Raw genomic sequence first — 18,569 nt, 5'->3', positions numbered from 1 at the left:
GAATTAACTACTGAAATATTACCTAGGTACATACAGGCAGGAGCAACCCTCCACTAATAATATGAGTGGATATGGACAAGACCAGAGTAGCTATGGAGCGCCGACCAGTAGCTCTGAAAACCGGAGCAGAAGTCGTGGAAGCTATGATCAAGGAAGCAGAGGAAGTAGTTACAGTAGAGGTGGTCGGAGTGGACGAGGTGCCATGGGGTAAGATGACCTCTTCCTTTTAGAGAGATTAATACAAGAAATCACCCCAAAGTAACAATTAACTATACGGGGCTGAAATTGTTTAGCCATTCTAAAGTACTGTAGCAAAATGTCCTTTCACGTAGAACTGGCCAGGGTCAAATTACTTGTATTGGGGTCATTTAAGAACCAAATCGCCTAACTCTAAAGTTTGCTTTTAACTAAAATAAATATATCTATCTATAGATATATCTCTAATTTTTGAAGATCTCCGTATCAGTGGCCTATTTTAAAATTTTATCCAAAACTTTATAAAGTAAAATGATTGCAATTTTCAGCCCTGGTTCTAATTTTCCAAAGGCAATGTCCAGCCTCTGTGGAATAATTTACCGATGAGCTTAATCTAATTACCACTTCAGGTAGAGTGTAAATGTTCAGAGAGAATTATGGATGTAATCTTAATTTGCCTTGAGGCTGCTTTTTAAATGTGCTTCCTAGAGTCAGCAATATAATAGAATTTGTAGCTTGAAACAGGAATTGGTTAAAACCTCATAAACTGAATCTAATCTGAATTGTTTTTCCAAGATTTTGCCTGTTAATTAATAGATTAAACTAAATATGCTGATTGTTAATTTGGTTAACTTAAAACATAGCAACCACTTGATCCACATAATTCAGACATTGCCTTCCTGGGTGAAACCTTTAATCCTGAAATAAACACTTGTTTGAAGTGTTAAATTGTCCTTCCATTAAAAAATGATTTTCAAGATAGGTGAGAACTTAATGTGTGTATGTTACAAAATGTTGATATTTGGAGTGTCTCTCAAACATCACTACATCAATCTGGTTCCTATTTTGGGAAGGGGAACAAAGCTTGGTTTCTTCCATTTGGGTATTTTACTTCCTGAGGAGTAAATTAATAAAACATTTTGTTAAGACAAAATTGTGGGGTGAGTGTTACAAGCTTGTAAATTGGTTTAGTGTTTATTTGGAGCCTGAGATTCACTTGCAGTGGTAAAGTACATTTATTTACTGTATGCCGATATAGGCTTTGCATTACGCATATGCCATACTTCATAAAATCGATGTAGCAATTTTTGAAAGTTGGACTCCTTTTAAGCCAGTTTTGTATTTTGTCGTTAACAACTGCCAAATGCAGAAATAGCTGGTTGCTGCACTTGCTATATAGGAGGATATGATAAAGGTTTCACTTCAACATCTGGAAGTTAACTTGACTATTTTAAGTTAATAGGGTTTCCATTTGCCAGCAAGTTACTGTAGTTTTTTTTTTAAAAACATTGTGTAGTGATGTGCTAAGTAATGTAAACCAATAATTTAGTTAAACCTAAATCCTTCATGTGTTTTTACCTCAGGAAATCTAGGCAATGGAAACCCTATAGTCATTGCGTTTAAAGACTCAGTTGTATTTATATACTAATCAACAAGGGAGCTGAAAGCATTATCGGGATATACCTTGTAGTAATAGGCAGGGTCAGTGGAAAATAAGAGTTCTCTTTCTGGACTTTTTCTTAAAATTTGGACTTGCCAGTAAGGGGTTTGTACAAAAATTACTCCTTAAAGGCCTCCTGTTCAAAATGTCTCTAATTCAGGCACAATCCGATCCTATCATTGTGCAACCTCATGAAATGGGCTTTTTTTTAAGTGCCTAAAATGGTTGTCTGTCTGCCACTGAATTGTCAATGCCAAATTTCTGTTGTCCTAAAAGTAAATGTCATCCTGTGTACAGGAGTGGTCTAATAATCTAGACTTTACTCACCTAATGGTTTGAGTGTATGCACCATAATATGTGGTACTGAGCCATACAGACCAGAAAGTGTTTAATCCTTGGTTTGTATTAAATTAGCCAATCTCGGTTGAAGGTGTTGCAACTGGCCTTACTTTACTAGGGCTAGAGAGAGGGAATAATGGGCCAGGCTCTCTGCTCCTGTTTAATTACTCAGTGATCCCAACTGGAACTGTGGAGTGTAAATATCTGGGCAGGATCAGGCTCTGCTTGAATAGCCCTCTGTTGCTCTGTGTGAAGAATGACCACTTGGACGATGCATCAGAAAGCTGCTGGCATCAATGGATCCTTATCCCACCATACAGCATTGCTTTCAGAAAGGGAGACGATCGAGGAAAAGCTTGTGCATGCTTCTGCTTTTATCACTGAAAAAACTGGTAAAGGGTTATTCTTGAGAGCACTTACTGAGACTCGAGGATCCACATACGCACATCCATGGGTACACATACTCTGATTCCACTGACCCTGGCAACTGGATGCTACTTAGTGGTCACTAGTGTGTTATAATCTAAGAGGTATTCTAGTGACTCCTGGCATCCTCTGTAAATGCAGTTTTGGCACTTGAGTGGATTGGGTAACTATTTCAAATCTGTTACACTCATGCCACCACACACATTTGTGTCCCATTTATAACTGCTGAAGTGCTAGCAAACAGTAAAATTAGGAATCCACAAGTTGCCAATCCAGCATTCAAAACAAATGAAGGTAAGTATCCTGTTTTTCCACAGACAGAGGTACAAAAACAAACTTGCGGCAGTGCTTCTGCCTTAAAACTGAAATTGCCTGCAATCCCATCATTCTGTACGTTATAATAAAGACACACGTGGCTGTGTCTTGGTGATATCCTTCCCAATAAGGGAAGCTTGGTGTAATAAATTTTATTAATCACTGGTTCTGTTAAATGCAACAAAGAAAAAAATTGCCCATCTGATGGGTATGTGGAAAAACAGCTTAGTTTCCCATGTTGGTGACACTAGTGACTAAATACCCTGTGATTATCTAAAGCAGGCCAATTTCTATTGTTGGTGACTATTGATAATGCAAATGTGACTTACTGGGCTGTATTTAAAACACCATTTGTGGGTAAATGTATACAGTGTGTGGCTGAGCTGCGCACAGCAGGTGGGCCCAAAGCTCGATCAGTGGTTTGTGCTGAATTAGCTGATCTCGGACAAGGTAATGGGGGGGGCACTATAATTGCCCCCCCCCCCCCCCTCCTCCCTGGGGCTAGGGAGGGGAAATCAGCCAAAGATTGTGCTGCTGATTGCTCCTAAATCACCTTGTGGGAAAGTGTGGATGTCCGTTGTGGAGCGGAGCAGAACAGGCTCTACTGTGATGCCCTTTTGTGGTTGTATAGCTTGTCCGCTTTTGCTGTTTTGCCCCACCACATAAAGGATGGTTACTTCAGTGAGGTAACATGGTTTCCAGCCCCTGCGGATCTGTATCCTGACATGAGCCACTGGCTTTGAAAGGCTATTGAACAGGAAGGAAGGAACAATTTCCTTTTGTTCTCAATTTTTCATAATCATGCAATACATTATTTGAGTTAGCAGGTTTGTTGCTCTGAAAAGTGGATATAGCTAGAATAAGAGGTGGTACCGTAAATGGCACCTTTGCTAAATTTTCACTTTGGTCAGAGCTATATTGACTCTCCACATCTTTACTGGTATCTCGTATCTGATCCATGACTTGAATTGTTGAATGCATGATTATTCATTCAATGTATAATTGCCTACTATTTCTACAATTTGTAAAAAAAAATCCTGAACCAAGTGCAACTTGGGTTGTGGGTGTGGAGCCCTTAAGTTATTTTTTTCTCTCTGAACCATGCACAATGGGTGGAAAATATCAAGGGTGACTTGATCGCAGGAGTTTGTCTAGTTGTTGGCTGTGCACGAGTTGTTGACTCCATCCATTTGCCCCCTGCCTTGTGGGAAAGCTGTAGGCCTGCACTTGGTGTCCCAAAGTAAAAAATCAACAGTTCAGTGTGGGGGACTACAACTGCAATCTACCACGCTGCCATTGTATATTGAAATTCCAAACTGTTGTGCCAACATCAGTCAAGCATTTCATACTCTGAACTAGTTTGTGTATAATGAGTAGATTCTGTATTTTGAGTACCTCCCCAAGAATTAAGCACAAGGACATGCAAGTACTATGCCACATTTTCACTTTGAGTCGATGCTTTCTCTTCCCCGCCCCCTCCCAAAAACTAGAATTTTCTTTCTCTTCCCCCACCCCTCGGGGCTTTCAGTGAAGCAGTAGGATTGAGTGATTTAAAAAAAAATTATGTTGACCATTTTAATTATGGGAAATAGTATAACAAATTATAAAACTATTTTAACCTGAGAGAGGAGATTTAGTGCAATGTTAACAGGTGAACTTTTTTTTAAAATGAAAGTAAAATAAATGTAGGGACAGGGAGGGAGGGGCATGCATTTTACTTGGATTGATTATGTAAATATTGTCCTGGGTGATTAAAGGGTGGATAGGCCTAATTTTTTTTTCTCTTTGGAGATGGGCAACAGTGAATGCAGTTAAAACACCCGATGAGCAGTTTACCATTTAACATAACTTGTAACAAGTTTGTTCTTCTGTGCAAGAATTTAACTATACCGAGCCTAAGCAGTACGATACTGCTTTCACTCCCTTGTCTGCAGGTAAGTATTAGAATGTAGTTTTAATAATGCCAATACAGTATTTATTTTTAAATGCTTGAATATGGAAACTATGTTAACATGCTTTGTCGCATTTATATGCTACAGGTTACAAAGTGAGAGCCTTGTTTACACTTCAATACTTTAAACTATTTTGACTGAGCCGGCAGCATATTGAAAAGTGGGACTAGACACGTTTTCTACATATGTATGGACAAAAAAATATGTATGGTGTATGCAAGTGGAGTAATACATAAAAGCATGGTATTGTACACTTGTAATGTAAACATGGTATTTATTATATACAGTAATGTAATTTATTTGGAAGTTAAAGAGTAATGTAAAACTAGTGTTAATGGTTGCTTAACAGTTCTGTTATAAAACTGCATGCACCAACTTTAGTTGTTCAGAACCCTGTTACTGGCAAGTCAAACAGTGAAGGTGTATATGGTTTTGAAGGGTGTACGAAAGCTTTAGGAGAACTACTGTGAAGAAAGGCAAACTCGCAGATGAAAACTGGTGAAACTTCAGAGGCCTTAGCCAGTGCTTTAAAAGAGTCACGAGTTTCATCATTGAGCCTTAGGCTCAAGTGGTACTGGCTTAAGGGATACTTCATTTCTTCATATTTGTCCCTGCAGCGGTGTCGACCGGGGTGGCTTCAGTAAGCCTGGTGGTAAGTTTTTAGTATTAAAATGGTTAGTCAAATACATTGTGTTTGCAGTCTGTGGGGAAAAAATATTTTGCATAGTAAAATTTACTTGTATACAAAATTCAACGCATATATGTGTATATATACTGGTGTCAAGTGCCGGCATTAAAATGGGTTTGCGTTAAAATGGGTTTCAAATTACCTGATACTGTGGTGAATGTGGATGTATAAAGTGAATAATCACTTGAGTGATGGGTTTGCATTAAAATGGGTTTCAAATTACCTGATACTGGTGATGAATAGAACGTGTAAAGTGAGTAAGCACTTAAGTGATGGGCTTGCATTAAAATGGGTTCAAATTACCTAATGCTGGTGATGAATATAGAAAGGAAATAACCACTTGTATGAAGTGGTATAAAGTACCAAATGGTTTATTTTTATTTTTAAAAACATTTAAATGGGGGGGAGTTTTTTTTTTTTTTTAAAGTAAAACTGTTTAATATTTTAAATTTCACTGGAGATTATTTCACATGATGTGGTCTTACATTTGCAGTGCATCTCGGTTGAATGAATAACCAAAAAAGGTGCTGCAATTTTAGGTCTAGATGTTTAAAGGTAGCGGGTCAGTGGAATGCAAAGTAATGTAGTTGTTGCTTTCTTTCCCCTCCCATCCAGTAACAGCTGTAGAAGAAACTCCAGAGCCTGAACCAGGTAATGATCTCAGTAGCTTATTAGGGTACAAATGTGCTGTTTTAATCACTTTTTTTCTTTCAAATATACCTCTTTCTGGTGGTATGACCATTTATTTGTTCTTGTCTCTTGGTATGTCATTCGCTAAATATGTTTTGCTTAAGAAATTTTGTACCTTTTTGTCTTTACCTTGCATGCAGTGGAATGGGTCTGGATGTGGGGGAAATGGTCACAAGCAACACTACTTTTGTGGGTTTTTTATGTCACACTCTTGTGTAAATTCTGTAAGCCAGCCATGTGCAGTACTCCACATGTGTTTGTAAACGGTTTGAGGTTTTTTAAATGCTCTTCAGTAGCCCTGTATTGACTGGTGTTTCCTCCAAAGTAAGATCACCTTTCTTCCTTCTCCATTACTGGGTCAATCCCCAGTGTTGCAGAATAAAAGAAAGGAAAATTTAACTGTCTGAATGCAGAGAACCACATGCACCAAGAACCATTTCTGCATATTCCTTCCTTTCGGGGAGGTTCCCACAATACATCCAAGTTGAAAATGGTAGCTCTAATTGTTGGGTTTGATTTATATGGAATGAGTGATGTCCCGGTCAGTAACTTTGTGCATTAAAAAGTTTGAGGTAATGTCCCTCTCCTCCACATTCAGCATGATAGCTGGACTCATTCCCACAGTATATGGAAGGCATTTTGGAATCGAAGATTAAAGTAGACCCTACTTGATGGATAATATTTCCCCTTTGGTTCAGAGGAGAACACTGCACCTGTATCCTTTTTTTTAGATTTAAAAAAAAAAGATATTTGTACTTTTTTTTTGCAGTAGCAGCCGCTGAACCACCACCACCACCCCCAGCTCCAGCTCCAGCCCCAACTCCAACCCCAGCTCCAGCCCCGCAGGAAGATGTGGAGAATGATACTATTTATGTGCAAGGTTTGGGTGAAAATATAACTCCAGAAAGGCTTTTGGATTTCTTCAAGCAAACTGGTGCTATAAAGGTTTGTGTTGGTGTGTACTGTCAACTGATAGTGTCTGGTGTAGGTTTTTTTGAAGTTTGACCATTAACTTTGCAACTGTACACTTACAGATCAACAAGCGAACTGGACAGCCTATGATCAACATATTCATTGACAAAGAGACTGGAAAACCCAAGGGTGAAGCCACTGTGTCGTATGATGATCCTCCTGCTGCTAAGGCTGCTCTAGAATGGTTTGATGGTAGGTTTTTCATGTTGTCGTCTTATGCCAGAACATAATACTGTACCTCCTTTCTGTTGTAGTAATAATTTCTGTTGCATTCAGGCAAGGAGTTTGACTCCAACCCAATCAAGGTTGCTATGGCCAGAAAGAAGCAGCAGCCACAGCCTCAACCGCAACTGCAACAGCCGCCACCACCATTGCCATTTAATAATATGCGAGGCAGTGTCCCCCTCCGCGATGGAAGAGGTGGTGGGCTCCCTGGTCGAGGAGGTGAGAATCTGCATTACAGACCAGGTAATACCACTTTTGCTTTTTATTGGGAAAGTGTCTTGTGTTATGAGGTGCGATCGTGTACCTCTGTTTACTATAGCGCATAGCCCCAATTGAGTGAGAAGAAGTAAACTAGGGACCTTTTATTCTTTTGAATTAGCCATTTTGGTCTAGTAATCTCTTTACCCCTCTTTCCCTTCTGCAGCTGGCTAACAATTGGTAGCAGGAACCCTAGTCTGGACTTCACTTCCTATTTCTTCTCCATGCATAGTCACAGCAATAAGTGTTTACTTTTTAGTGTTATGGTGTTTGTAGTATGTGACTTTTAGTACTGAAGTCACCGACTACATTTTAGCTGTTACTCCTCTGTGATCTAGTTGAAATTCAATATTGTGTATCCTTCCCAGTGGCTGATACCTGGGACATATTCTGTTGTCTTCTGGTATCTGATCTGGATTACTGGCCAGAATAGCCCTACTCAAATTTTTCACCATCTTCTAGCAAAAACAAAGTTCTCTGGAAAGCTGCACCAACTGTACTGTTGGAGAAGGCATGTTGATGATCACCTGTGGTTCATAAAATTTCCTAGCTCTTGTTATGAATTTGCTCCACTTCAGACACTGCTGGCCAGTACTGGAGCAGTTGCAGAACCATAAATTTTTCAATTTAAATGCAGCAGTTTGCACCACCTGATACAGCCTTCTCCTATTTTGCACAGATTGAGATTCATGTACCAATCAATATTAATGCACATCAATATTCATGCAAATCAAGAGGAACAGTGATTAGCTGCCAGATCTGACACTTGTCAATATTAGTAAATTTTGAGAAACCTGCTATAGCAAATACCTCCATCTGGGTTTTTTGCCATTATACACCCCTTCCACTTCAGTATTAATTTGAGTCTCTAGCATTGACACTTTTTATTCGTTTACGGGATCTGGCGAGGCCAGCATTTACTGCCCATCCCTAGTTGCCCATGGGAAGGTGGTGGTGAACCGCTGCAGTCTGTGTGGTGATGGTATTCCCACAGTGCTGTTGGGTAGAGAGTTCCAGGATTTTGACCCAGCGACGATGAAGGATCGGTGATATACTTCTAAGTCAGAATGGTGTGTGACTTGGAGGGGAACTTGGAGGTGGTGGTGTTCCCATGCGCCTGCTGCCCTTGTCCTTCTAGGTGGAAGAGGTCACGGGTTTGGGAGGTGCTGTTGAAGAAGCCTTGGCGAGTTGCTGCAGTGCATCTTGTAGATGGTACACACTGCAGGCACGGTACGCCGGTGGTGGAGGGAGTGAATGTTTAAAGTGGTGGATGGGGTGCCAGTCAAGCGGGCTGCTTTGTCCTGGATGGTGTTGTTGGCGCTGCACTCATCCAGGCAAGTGGAGAGTATTCCATCACACTCCTTACTTGTGCCTTGTAAATGGTGGAAAGGCTTTGGGGAGTCAGGAGGTGAGACACTTGCTGCAGAATACCCAGCCTCTGACCTCTTGTTGCCACAGTATTTATGTGGCTGGTCCATTTAAGTGTCTGGTTAATGGTGACCCCCCCCCCCCCCCCAGGATGTTGATTAGTGGGGGATTTGGCAATGGTAATACCGTTGAATGTCAAGGGGAGGTGGTTAGACTCTCGTTTGTTGGAGATAGTCATTGCCTGGCACTTCTGTGGCGCGAATGTTACTTGCCACTTACCAGCCCAAGCCTGAATGTCGTCCAGGTCTTGTTGCATGCGGGCATGGACTGCTTCATTATCTGTGGAGTTGTGAATGGCGCTGAACACTGTACGGTCATCAGCGAACATCCCCATTTCTGACCTTATGTTGGAGGGAAGGTCATTGATGAAGCAGCTGAAGATGGTTGGGCCTAGGACACTGCCCTGAGGAATTCCTGCAGCGATGTCCTGGGGCTGTGATGATTGACCTTCAATCACAACAACCATCTTCCTTTGTGCTAGGTATGCTCCAGCCAGTGGAATGTTTTCCCCCTGATTCCCATTGACTTCAGTTTTGCTAGGGCTCCTTAATGCCACACTTGGTCAAATGCTGCCTTGATGTCAAGGGCAGTCGCTCTCACCTCTGGAATTTTGGACCAAGGCTGTAATGAGGTCTGGAGCCGAGTGGTCTTGGCGGAACCGAAACTGGGCATCAGTGAGCAGGTTATTGGTGAGTAAGTGTCGCTTGATAGCACTGTCAATGACCCCTTCCATCACTTTGCTGATGATTGAGAGTAGACTGATGGGGTGGTAATTGGCCGGATTGGATACCTGGGCAGTTTTCCACATTGTCGGATAGATGCCAGTATTGTAGCTGTACTGGAACAGCTTGGCTAGTTCTGGAGCACAAGTCTTCAGCACGATAGCCGGGATGTTGTTGGGGCCCATAGCCTTTGCTGTATCCAGTGCGCTCAGCCATTTCTTGATATGACGTGGAGCGATCGAATTGGCTGAAGACTGGCTTCTGTGATGGTGGGGACCTCTGGAGTAGGCCGATATGAATCATCCACTCGGCACTTCTGGCTGAAGTTGGTTGCAAACGCTTCAGCCTTGCCTTTTGCACTCACGTGCTGGGCTCTACCATCATTGAGGATGGGGATTTTCTTTGAGCCCCCTTCTCCCGTTAGTTGTTTTAGGGTCCACCACCATTCACGACTGGATGTGGTAGGACTGATCTGATCCGTTGATTGTGGGATTGCTTAGCCCTGTCTAGAACATGCTGCTGCTTTTTAACATGCACGTAGTCCTGTGTTGCAGCTTCCTCAGGTTGGCACCTCGTTTTTAGGTACGCCTGGTGTTGCTCCTGGCATGCTGTACTACACTCGTTGAACCAGGGTTGGCCCCTTGGCTTGGTAATGGTAGAGTGAGGGATATGCCGGGCCATGAGGTTACAGATTGTGGTGGAATACAATGCTGCTGCTGCTGATGGCCCACAGTGCCTCATGGATGCCCAGTTTTGAGCTGCTAGATCTGTTCTGAATCTATCCCATTTAGTACGGTGGCAGTGCCACACAACACAATGGAGAGTGTTCTCGGTGTGAAGACGGGACTTCGTCTCCACAATGACTGACTGAGCGGTGGTCAGTGCTGTCATGGACAGGTGTATCTGCGACAGGTAGATTGGTGAGGACGAGGTCCAATAGGTTTTTCCCTCGTGTTGGTTCACTCACCACCTGTTGCAGGCCCAGACTGGCAGCTATGTCCTTCGGGACTTGGCCAGCTCAGTCAGTAGTGGTGCTACCGAGCCACTCTTGGTGATTGACATTGTACACCCAGAGTACATTCTGTGCTCTTGCTACTCTCTGCTTCTTCCAAGTGGTGTTCAACATGGAGGAGTACTGATTCATCAGCTGAGGGAGGGTGGTAGGAGGTTTGCTTGACCTGAAGCCATGACACTTCATGGGGTCTGGAGTCAAATGTTGAGGACTCCCAGGGCCACTCCTTCCCGACTGTATACCACTGTGCCACCACCCCTGGTGGGTCTGTCCTGCCGGTGGGACAGGACATACCCGGGGATGGTGATGGAGGAGTTTGGGACATTGGCCCAAATGAAGAAAAATTTAAAATTCTATAGTAAAGCAAGTTAGCACCGCCACCACAGCCGATGCAGGTAGTAGCCAAGCAGCCAGATTTATTTTGCAACAGTGGGAGGTGGGGGGGGGGGGAGAATCTCTGAGAATTTCTGGGATCGTTAAACCTTCAAGATCCTGGCACTGTTTTTCACCTCTTCCCCAAGGGAAGTTAGTTGAAGCTAGTTTGGATTGATTCAAATCAATGAGTGACAGACATAGCTCCTGAAACTGCCTGCCTGCAAATTTTGGTGCACAATATGTTGCTCCCTTTAAGGATTGGTGGGCTTTATTTCAGGTCAAGGTAAGTTTTTTGCTTTCGTACCAAATGCACTGCTTAAATGGTTGGTTAGATACTGATTTTTGATGTCTGTCCCAAGCACCGTAGGAAATCATTTTCCTTTTAATGCCCTGGATTTAAGATCCAAACAGCGACTGGAAAATGTGTAAAAATTCTTAAACCTAAATGTGTAAATTTCTTAATCTATTAGGCAATCGAATGTTTCCCTGTGCCTTTTTTCCTCTTGCATTTAATGAAATTGGAACGGTCTAGCATTTCACAGGTCACATTTGCATCTTACTTGGCTTCTGGAATTTGCTTTGAGCTTCTAATTCAAAATGTTTACTTTTCCAGTTACTCATGTGTTGCTGCATAGTCTAGTCCTTTTGCTTTTCAAATTGCCCAGATTTTCTAAATCCACAATCTTTCTGCAGTGTTTAGGGTGTGCCCTTGAACTCTACATGCACTGCTTGTTTGTTCAATTTTGCAATTTTTTTAAAACTGTTTTTGTTCATTCCAGTACAGCTTTCCATTTGCCTAATTGAAATAACAGTAGCAGGAATCTGGCATAAATTGTGCACTTCACTCAAATGCACTTTTGCAAGATTGTGTGGTGTTTGTAACCCAGGATTTAAATGCTTCAATCACTTGAACATTGAGTCATCAGGGCATACATTTTCTAGTAGAAATGCTCCAGCCAGTTTGGGAGCAATTAAAATAAAATGCACTGAGGAGAATGTTGCTAAACCACACACATTTTCCATTCTCTGCCTATTCAAAATGGTACTGATTACTGTTGCACATTGGTGTGGAGAGGGAAAGTTTGATGGGTGTGGTGATTCCTCATTGAAATCAATCTTCACATATGTACAAAGACTACCAGTGATGCAGTAATGTCACTTCTAAATGAGTAACATTTAAATAGCTTTTATTTTTAAAAAGAACCACAATTGTGGATTGGTGAAAATGTAGAATGCTGCATATTGATGGTGCCTTAATTCAAATACAAGTCACTTAATTTTTAGGGCTTTAAACTAAAAAAGTGGGGGAGGGGTCCGGTGAGGGGAAATTTTAGAAATCTAAAGAGAAAGGTCAAGGCAATAGAGCAGTGTAACGATTAGGGTAAAAATAAGCAGAGTGTGACAGGAAGGGACAGAGTTTAATGGTAGCAGTGCAGCAGAGAATAAGGCCAAAGCAGGGAATAATGGTAACATTTAAATTAAAGGCTCTTTATTTGAATGCACGAAGCATTCGTAACAAGATAGACGAACTAGTGGCACTAAGAGATAAATGGGTTTGATCTAATAGCCATTACAGAGACATGGTTGCAAGGTGGCCACGGTTGGGAACTAAATGTTCCAGGGTACTTGACATTTCGCAAAGACAGGCAGAATGGAAAAGGATGGGGTGTAGCCCCAATAATAAAGGAGGACATAAGGACAGTAGCAAGAAAGATCTCGACTCGGAAGATCAGGAAGTAGAATCAGTATGGGTGGAGATGAGGAATAACAAGGGGCAGAAAACACTAGTAGGAGTAGTATATAGGCCCCTAACAGTAGCTATACCGTTGGACAGAATATTAATCAAGAAATAGTAGGAGCTTGCAACAAAGGTAATGCAATAATCTTGGGACTTTAATCTTCCTATAGACTGGACAAATCAAATTGGCAAAGGTAGTCTGGAGGACGAGTTCATGGAATGCATTCGGGACAGTTTCCTAGAACAATATGTCATGGAGCCAACCAGGGAACAGGCTATTTTAGATATGGTATTGTGTAATGAGACAGGGTTAATTAGCAATCTCATAGTAAAGGATCCTCTAGGGCAGAGTGATCATAATTTCACATTAATTTTGAGAGTGGCTTGCCTAAGTCAGAGTCTTAAACTTAAATAAAGCCAATTACATAGGTATGGGGGGGGGGGTTGGCTAAGGTAGATTGGGAATAATAGATTAAAAGGTATGGTGGTAGATGAGCAGTGGCTAGCATTTAAAGAAATATTTCATAATTCTCAACAAAAAATACTTTCCATTTGAGAAACAAACTCCACGGGAAAAGTGATCCAACCATGGCTACCTAAAGAAGTTAAGCAGTGTTGGATTGAAAGAAGAAGCTTATGTTGCAAAGAATAATAGTAAGCCTGAGGATTGGGAGAGTTTCAGAAACGAGCAAAGGTTGACTGAAAAATTGATAAAGGGAAAAAATAGAATGAGAAAACTAGCAAGAAATATAAAAGCTGACTAAGAGTTTGTACAAGTATGTAAAAAGGAAAAGATTAGCAAAAGTAAACGTTGGTCCCTTAGAGGCTGAGACAGGAGAAATTATTATGGGAAATAAAGAAATGGCAGAAACGTTAAACAAATATTTTGTATCTGTTTTCACAGTAGAAGACACAAAAAGCATACCAAAAATGGTGGGGAACCAAGGGACTAATGAGGGTGAGGAACTTAATGTAATTAATATAAGTTGAGAAAAAGGTACTAGAGATACCAATGGGACTAAAAGCCTACAAATCCCCTGGACCTGACGGCCTACACCCTAGGGTTCTAAAAGAGGTGGCTGAAGAGCTAGTGGATGCTTTGGTTTTGATCTTCCAAAGTTCCCTGGCTTCTGGAATGGTCCCAGCAGATTGGAAGGTCGCAAATGTAACGCCTCTATTCAAGAAAGAAGGGAGAGAGAAAATTGGGAACTACAGGCCAATTAGCCTGACATCAGTCGTCAGGAAAATGCTGGAATCCATTGTTAAGGAAGTGGTATCAGGGCACTTCAAACTCTGCCTAATCATGTTATGATTTTCTTTGAGGATGTAACTAGCAGGGTAGATAAAGGAGAACCAGTGGATGTAGTATGTCAGGGCTCATGGGGTTGGGGGTAATATAGTAGCATGGATGGAGGATTGGTTAACGGACAGAAAACAAAGAGTCGGGAATAAACTGATCTTTTTCAGGTTGGCAGGCTGAAACTAGTGGGGTGCCGCAAGGATCAGTGTTGGGGCCTCAGCTATTTACAATCTATATTAATGACCTAGATGAAGGGACCAAGTGTAATGTGTCCAAGTTTGCTGATGATACAAAGCTGGGTGGGAAAGTATGCTGTGAGGAGAACAGAGTCTGCAAAGGGATATAGATAGACTAAGTGAGTGGGCAGTAAGGTGGAGTATAATGTAGGGAAATGTGCAGTTATTCACTTTGGTAGGAAGAATAGAAAAACAGAATATTTTTTAAATGGTGAGAAACTTTCAAATGTTGGGTGTTCAGCAAGATTTGGGTGCCCTCGTGCAAGAAACACAAAGCTAGCATGCAGGTACAGCAAGCAATAAAGAAAGTAAATGGGATGTTGGCCTTTATTGCAAGGGGGTTGGAGTATAAGAGCAAGGAAGTCTTGCTACAATTGTACAGGGCCTTGGTGAGACCACACCTGGAGTACTGTGCACAGTTTTGGTCTCCTAATCTAAGGAAGGATATACTTGCCTTGGAGGCGGTGCAACGAAGGTTCACTAGATTGATTTGTGGGATGAGAGGGCTGTCCTATGATGAGAGATTGTGTAGAATGGGCCTATACTCTCTGGAGTTTAGAAGAATGAGAGGTGATCTCGTTGAAATATACAAGATTCTGAAGGGTATTGACAGGGTAGATGCTGAGAGGTTGTTTCCCCTGGCTGGAGTGTCTAGAACTAGGGGGCATAGTCTCAGATAAGGGGTCGGCCATTTAAGACTGAGATGAGGAGGAATTTCTTCACTCAAGAGGGTTGTGAATCTTTGGAATTCTCTGCCCCAGAGGGCTGTGGATGCTGAGTCTTTGAGTATATTCAAGGCTGAGATGGATAGATTTTTTGGACTCATGGGGAATCAAGGGATATGGAGATTGGGCGGGAAAGTGGGAGTTGAGGTCGATGATCAGCCATGATCTTATTGAATGGCGGAGCAGGCTCGAGGGGCCTTATGTTGTGTACCAAGAACTCTTCTGAGTTGAGTAGCAGCATAAAATTCTTGGGTATGCAATAGTTATTCAGAATATGGTTGTCCATGGGGCCTAGTATCTGTAGCCTCATCTATAATTACATTTTGTGGTTTTAATTTTGAAATGCAGTATCCATAGTTATAAGTGTGAAAAATAGCTTAAATTACTTTTTTTATAATTAAACAGTGACCTGAAAAGTTATTTTGGAATTTTGTGTATTTACCATGGCTGGTATAATTTGTATTTACAGAATGCAATTTAATGTAGTCTAGGAATTTTGTGATGGCAACAGATGTGCATTAAACTAGTTGTGAAACACTGTAGTGCAGTAATGTTGGCTGTGAATATTTCCTACCAGCTGTAGTTATGCACGTATTCTTCATCCAACCTTCATTTCAGGACCCATGGGTCGTGGTGGTGGAGGAGGATTTGGACGAGGTGGTCCACGCGGTCGTGGTGGACCTTCTGGAGGAAATACGCAGCAGAGAGCTGGTGACTGGCGATGTCCCAACCCGTATGTCTGACTTGGTTTGAGTATTTTATTTGCATGTTTTGATGGTTCTGGGGTCAAAATTGACTCGATGTAATGCATCTGTCGTTTTTTATTTATAGAACTTGTGGAAATTCTAACTTTGCCTGGCGAACTGAATGTAACCAGTGTAAGGCTCCAAAACCAGATGGTCCTCTCCCACCACCATTCCCTCCAGGTGAGTTAATTTAATCATGGCTGATATGTATTTTACATCTCTCGGATCTATACTGTGAGCATTAGCTGGCATCCATATTCTGTCAACGGGAAGTTTCTGACCCAATATTTACTATAACAATTGAATCTGTGCTTGTCTTTTGTGTAACATTTTAAAAAGTTAACTTGCTTTTGCACATCTGGATTCAAAAATCTTGAGGCTGCATGCTACCAGTTTTATCCCATTTATGAAGATGGTCTGAAAGGAATATTTCTCTTTCTCCTTCCCTTTTTCCCCCCTTCCCCAGAGTTGTGTGCAGAGAAAACTTGTTCACCATCTTTCATTTTTGATTTGATTGGACAGGTGATCGTGGTAGGGGTGGCCCCATGATGAGAGGTGGCCGCGGTATGGATCGTGGTGGTTTCCGAGGATCCCGAGGTGGGGATCGTGGTGGTTTCCGAGGTGGACGTGGTGGTGAGCGAGGTGGCTTTAGAGGTGGAAGAGGCATGCTTGGTGGTCCCCCCATGGGAGAGCTAATGGGTTTCAGAGGTGGGCGTGGTGGACCAGGAAAAATGGATAGGAAGTAAGTTGACCAACATTTAAACTATCTTTAAATGCTGGAATTTTTCTGTATTTATGCATGTATAAATATGTTCTATTTGAACACTAGACCGTCAGCTGTGCAGTCCGTTGAATTCGAACTGCTGGTTCCTTTTACTCCGGATTGTGTAACCAGCTGTGGAAAGACTGCTGTAAATGCCTGTAACTCAACTCTTTGTGGTTTTTTAGCGTGAATTGCTAATGGTGTCTCTCCTTTTTAGGGGTGACCGTCGCCAGGACCGTCGGGAGAGACCATATTGAAGTAGATGACCCATCTGGTTTTCTGTTTACTACAACAAATATTTTTTAAAAATGTTTTAAATTTGTAATTCCGTATTTATAATGTTGTTTGCAACAACATTACGGCAATATTTCGGTATTGTATTAGTTTTTCAGTGGATATAGCCGAGTCAGGAAGTAAATTTCATGTTAGGGTGACTTTTCGCTTAATTTTTACTTTTGTCAAGGTGAATGTAATGATGTGAACGAGATCCTGAAGAGCATGCAAAACAAAAATGTACAGTGCATAGCTTTTGTTCTGTTTATACTATGGTGATACTGCAATAAAAAGCTGAGTCGCTCTGTTTAGTGTGGCTTCCTGAAGTTCTGCTGAAAGTAACTTGAACTAGCGTTCCACAGTGTTGGAAGTTTTTGAATGACACTGAACCGAGCTTCGGCGGCTTAATTAAAAAAAAGTTCAACAGCTATTAACAAAAAATCGTTGCACGAGTCTCTTTACAAATTCCATGTGCAGTTATTACTATAGAAAATCCAAAAGTACACTGGATAATTCTTGACATCCCTGACCCCTCAATGAGCAACTTTGTATATTTGAAAGAACTTTGGTGGTGGCTAAATTAAATGCTTACAGTTGATTAATGCATGATGTGAAAGCATTTACTATTTGAGTTGTGGAGTACCCAGATCTATAGGTCACTTAAGCATATTTAATCACTGATTTCGGTGATTAACACAACATTGTAGCCATGTTAATTCTTCATACAATGCTGCTTTTCAGTGGTCAGTCCCGCTGACCCAGGTATTCTGTACATTTGACCTGTGAAAACTAGTAATGGTGTTGAGCATTCAGGTTTACTTTGACTCGAGTATTGATGTGGGCATATTCTGACACATTTGACAAATTGTGCTCTATCTTTTAAATCTAGCTATACCAATTTTTAGTTTCTTTATCTGAAATATTAACTTGTCAGTAGTGAGATATGGACTGGTAACTTGTCATTTCAATAAATATTTGGCATTCCAGTGCTTGATAACTCTGTGTTGCAAAATTAACTATGGATTCACTCTGGTCAGAAATGGTGCACATCAACCATTGGTATAAGTCACTATTTGAAACTCTGCCTGCCGTAACGGAGACTGTATGTTTAAAATAACATCTGAGAAAAAAATTTGTTATGGTAAACGGCCTATTGGAACATTGAGATTTGTAAGATTGTGCTTCATAGGCATACTGTTTAAATTCTCCTTTCACAACAATTTGTTGAATATTGCTTAAAAGCCTATGAATTTTACAATTACATTTGCAGAATGTTGTATAATAAAGGTGATGTGCATTATGATTGTGAATAATGCTTGCCACACGTAGTCTAGGCACAAAGTATATAAAGTTGACTGTCTGGATCCATTTCCAAACCCCACACACACCATTAGAGTTCTGTATTGCTGTTATTTTTCTAAGTGATTAAACTTGATTAATAAAGTTTTTCTTTATTGGCTGAGGTGTGATTAGTTCAGTAATGTGTACTGTTGTTTCTGGATTCAGCCTTGGCCTGTATTGTTTTGGCTAACTTTGCTTAAGTAATAAAAAAAAATTCAACTTCAATTCCTTAGCAGTGAGTTGAGCTACAGAATTGTTGCACAATTTGTCTAATTTTAAGGAGTGTGCATTACACAATAGTCCCTTTGATTTTTCTTTACTGGTATGTTCTTAATAGCACTTGTTCACAAAATGATGCACTGACTTAATTTACTGCAACTTTTTATTCTGGCCCAGTTTGTTTTTCACC

General features: G+C 41.1%; 1 protein-coding gene across 4 annotated transcripts in view; it reads left to right on the top strand.

The window, feature by feature from the left end:
* LOC147104299 (RNA-binding protein EWS-like) overlaps window positions 1-18,278 on the top strand; it is a 32,228-nt gene extending 13,950 nt beyond the window's left edge. For 2 of the 4 annotated variants that reach the window (XM_085961498.1, XM_085961499.1), the window contains 11 exons: window positions 27-207; window positions 5,286-5,320; window positions 5,972-6,007; window positions 6,816-6,991; window positions 7,081-7,210; window positions 7,295-7,486; window positions 13,681-13,734; window positions 15,656-15,770; window positions 15,869-15,963; window positions 16,306-16,525; window positions 16,764-18,278. In XM_085961498.1, the coding sequence (XP_085817624.1) occupies window positions 27-207; window positions 5,286-5,320; window positions 5,972-6,007; window positions 6,816-6,991; window positions 7,081-7,210; window positions 7,295-7,486; window positions 13,681-13,734; window positions 15,656-15,770; window positions 15,869-15,963; window positions 16,306-16,525; window positions 16,764-16,803 (1,274 nt within the window). In that variant the 3' untranslated portion in view covers window positions 16,804-18,278. The remainder of the gene's footprint in view (window positions 1-26; window positions 208-5,285; window positions 5,321-5,971; window positions 6,008-6,815; window positions 6,992-7,080; window positions 7,211-7,294; window positions 7,487-13,680; window positions 13,735-15,655; window positions 15,771-15,868; window positions 15,964-16,305; window positions 16,526-16,763) is intronic. The other 2 variants (XM_085961500.1, XM_085961501.1) reach the window with 1 other exon arrangement.
* Window positions 18,279-18,569: the final 291 nt, after the last annotated feature.

Source organism: Somniosus microcephalus, chromosome 19 (genome assembly GCF_052327205.1).
Source record: "Somniosus microcephalus isolate GS21.2 chromosome 19, FLI_Smic_1.0, whole genome shotgun sequence".
Lineage (NCBI taxonomy): Eukaryota > Metazoa > Chordata > Chondrichthyes > Squaliformes > Somniosidae > Somniosus > Somniosus microcephalus.
Note: the sequence above shows the minus strand (reverse complement) of the source record. Positions and strands in the feature narration are given on the sequence as shown.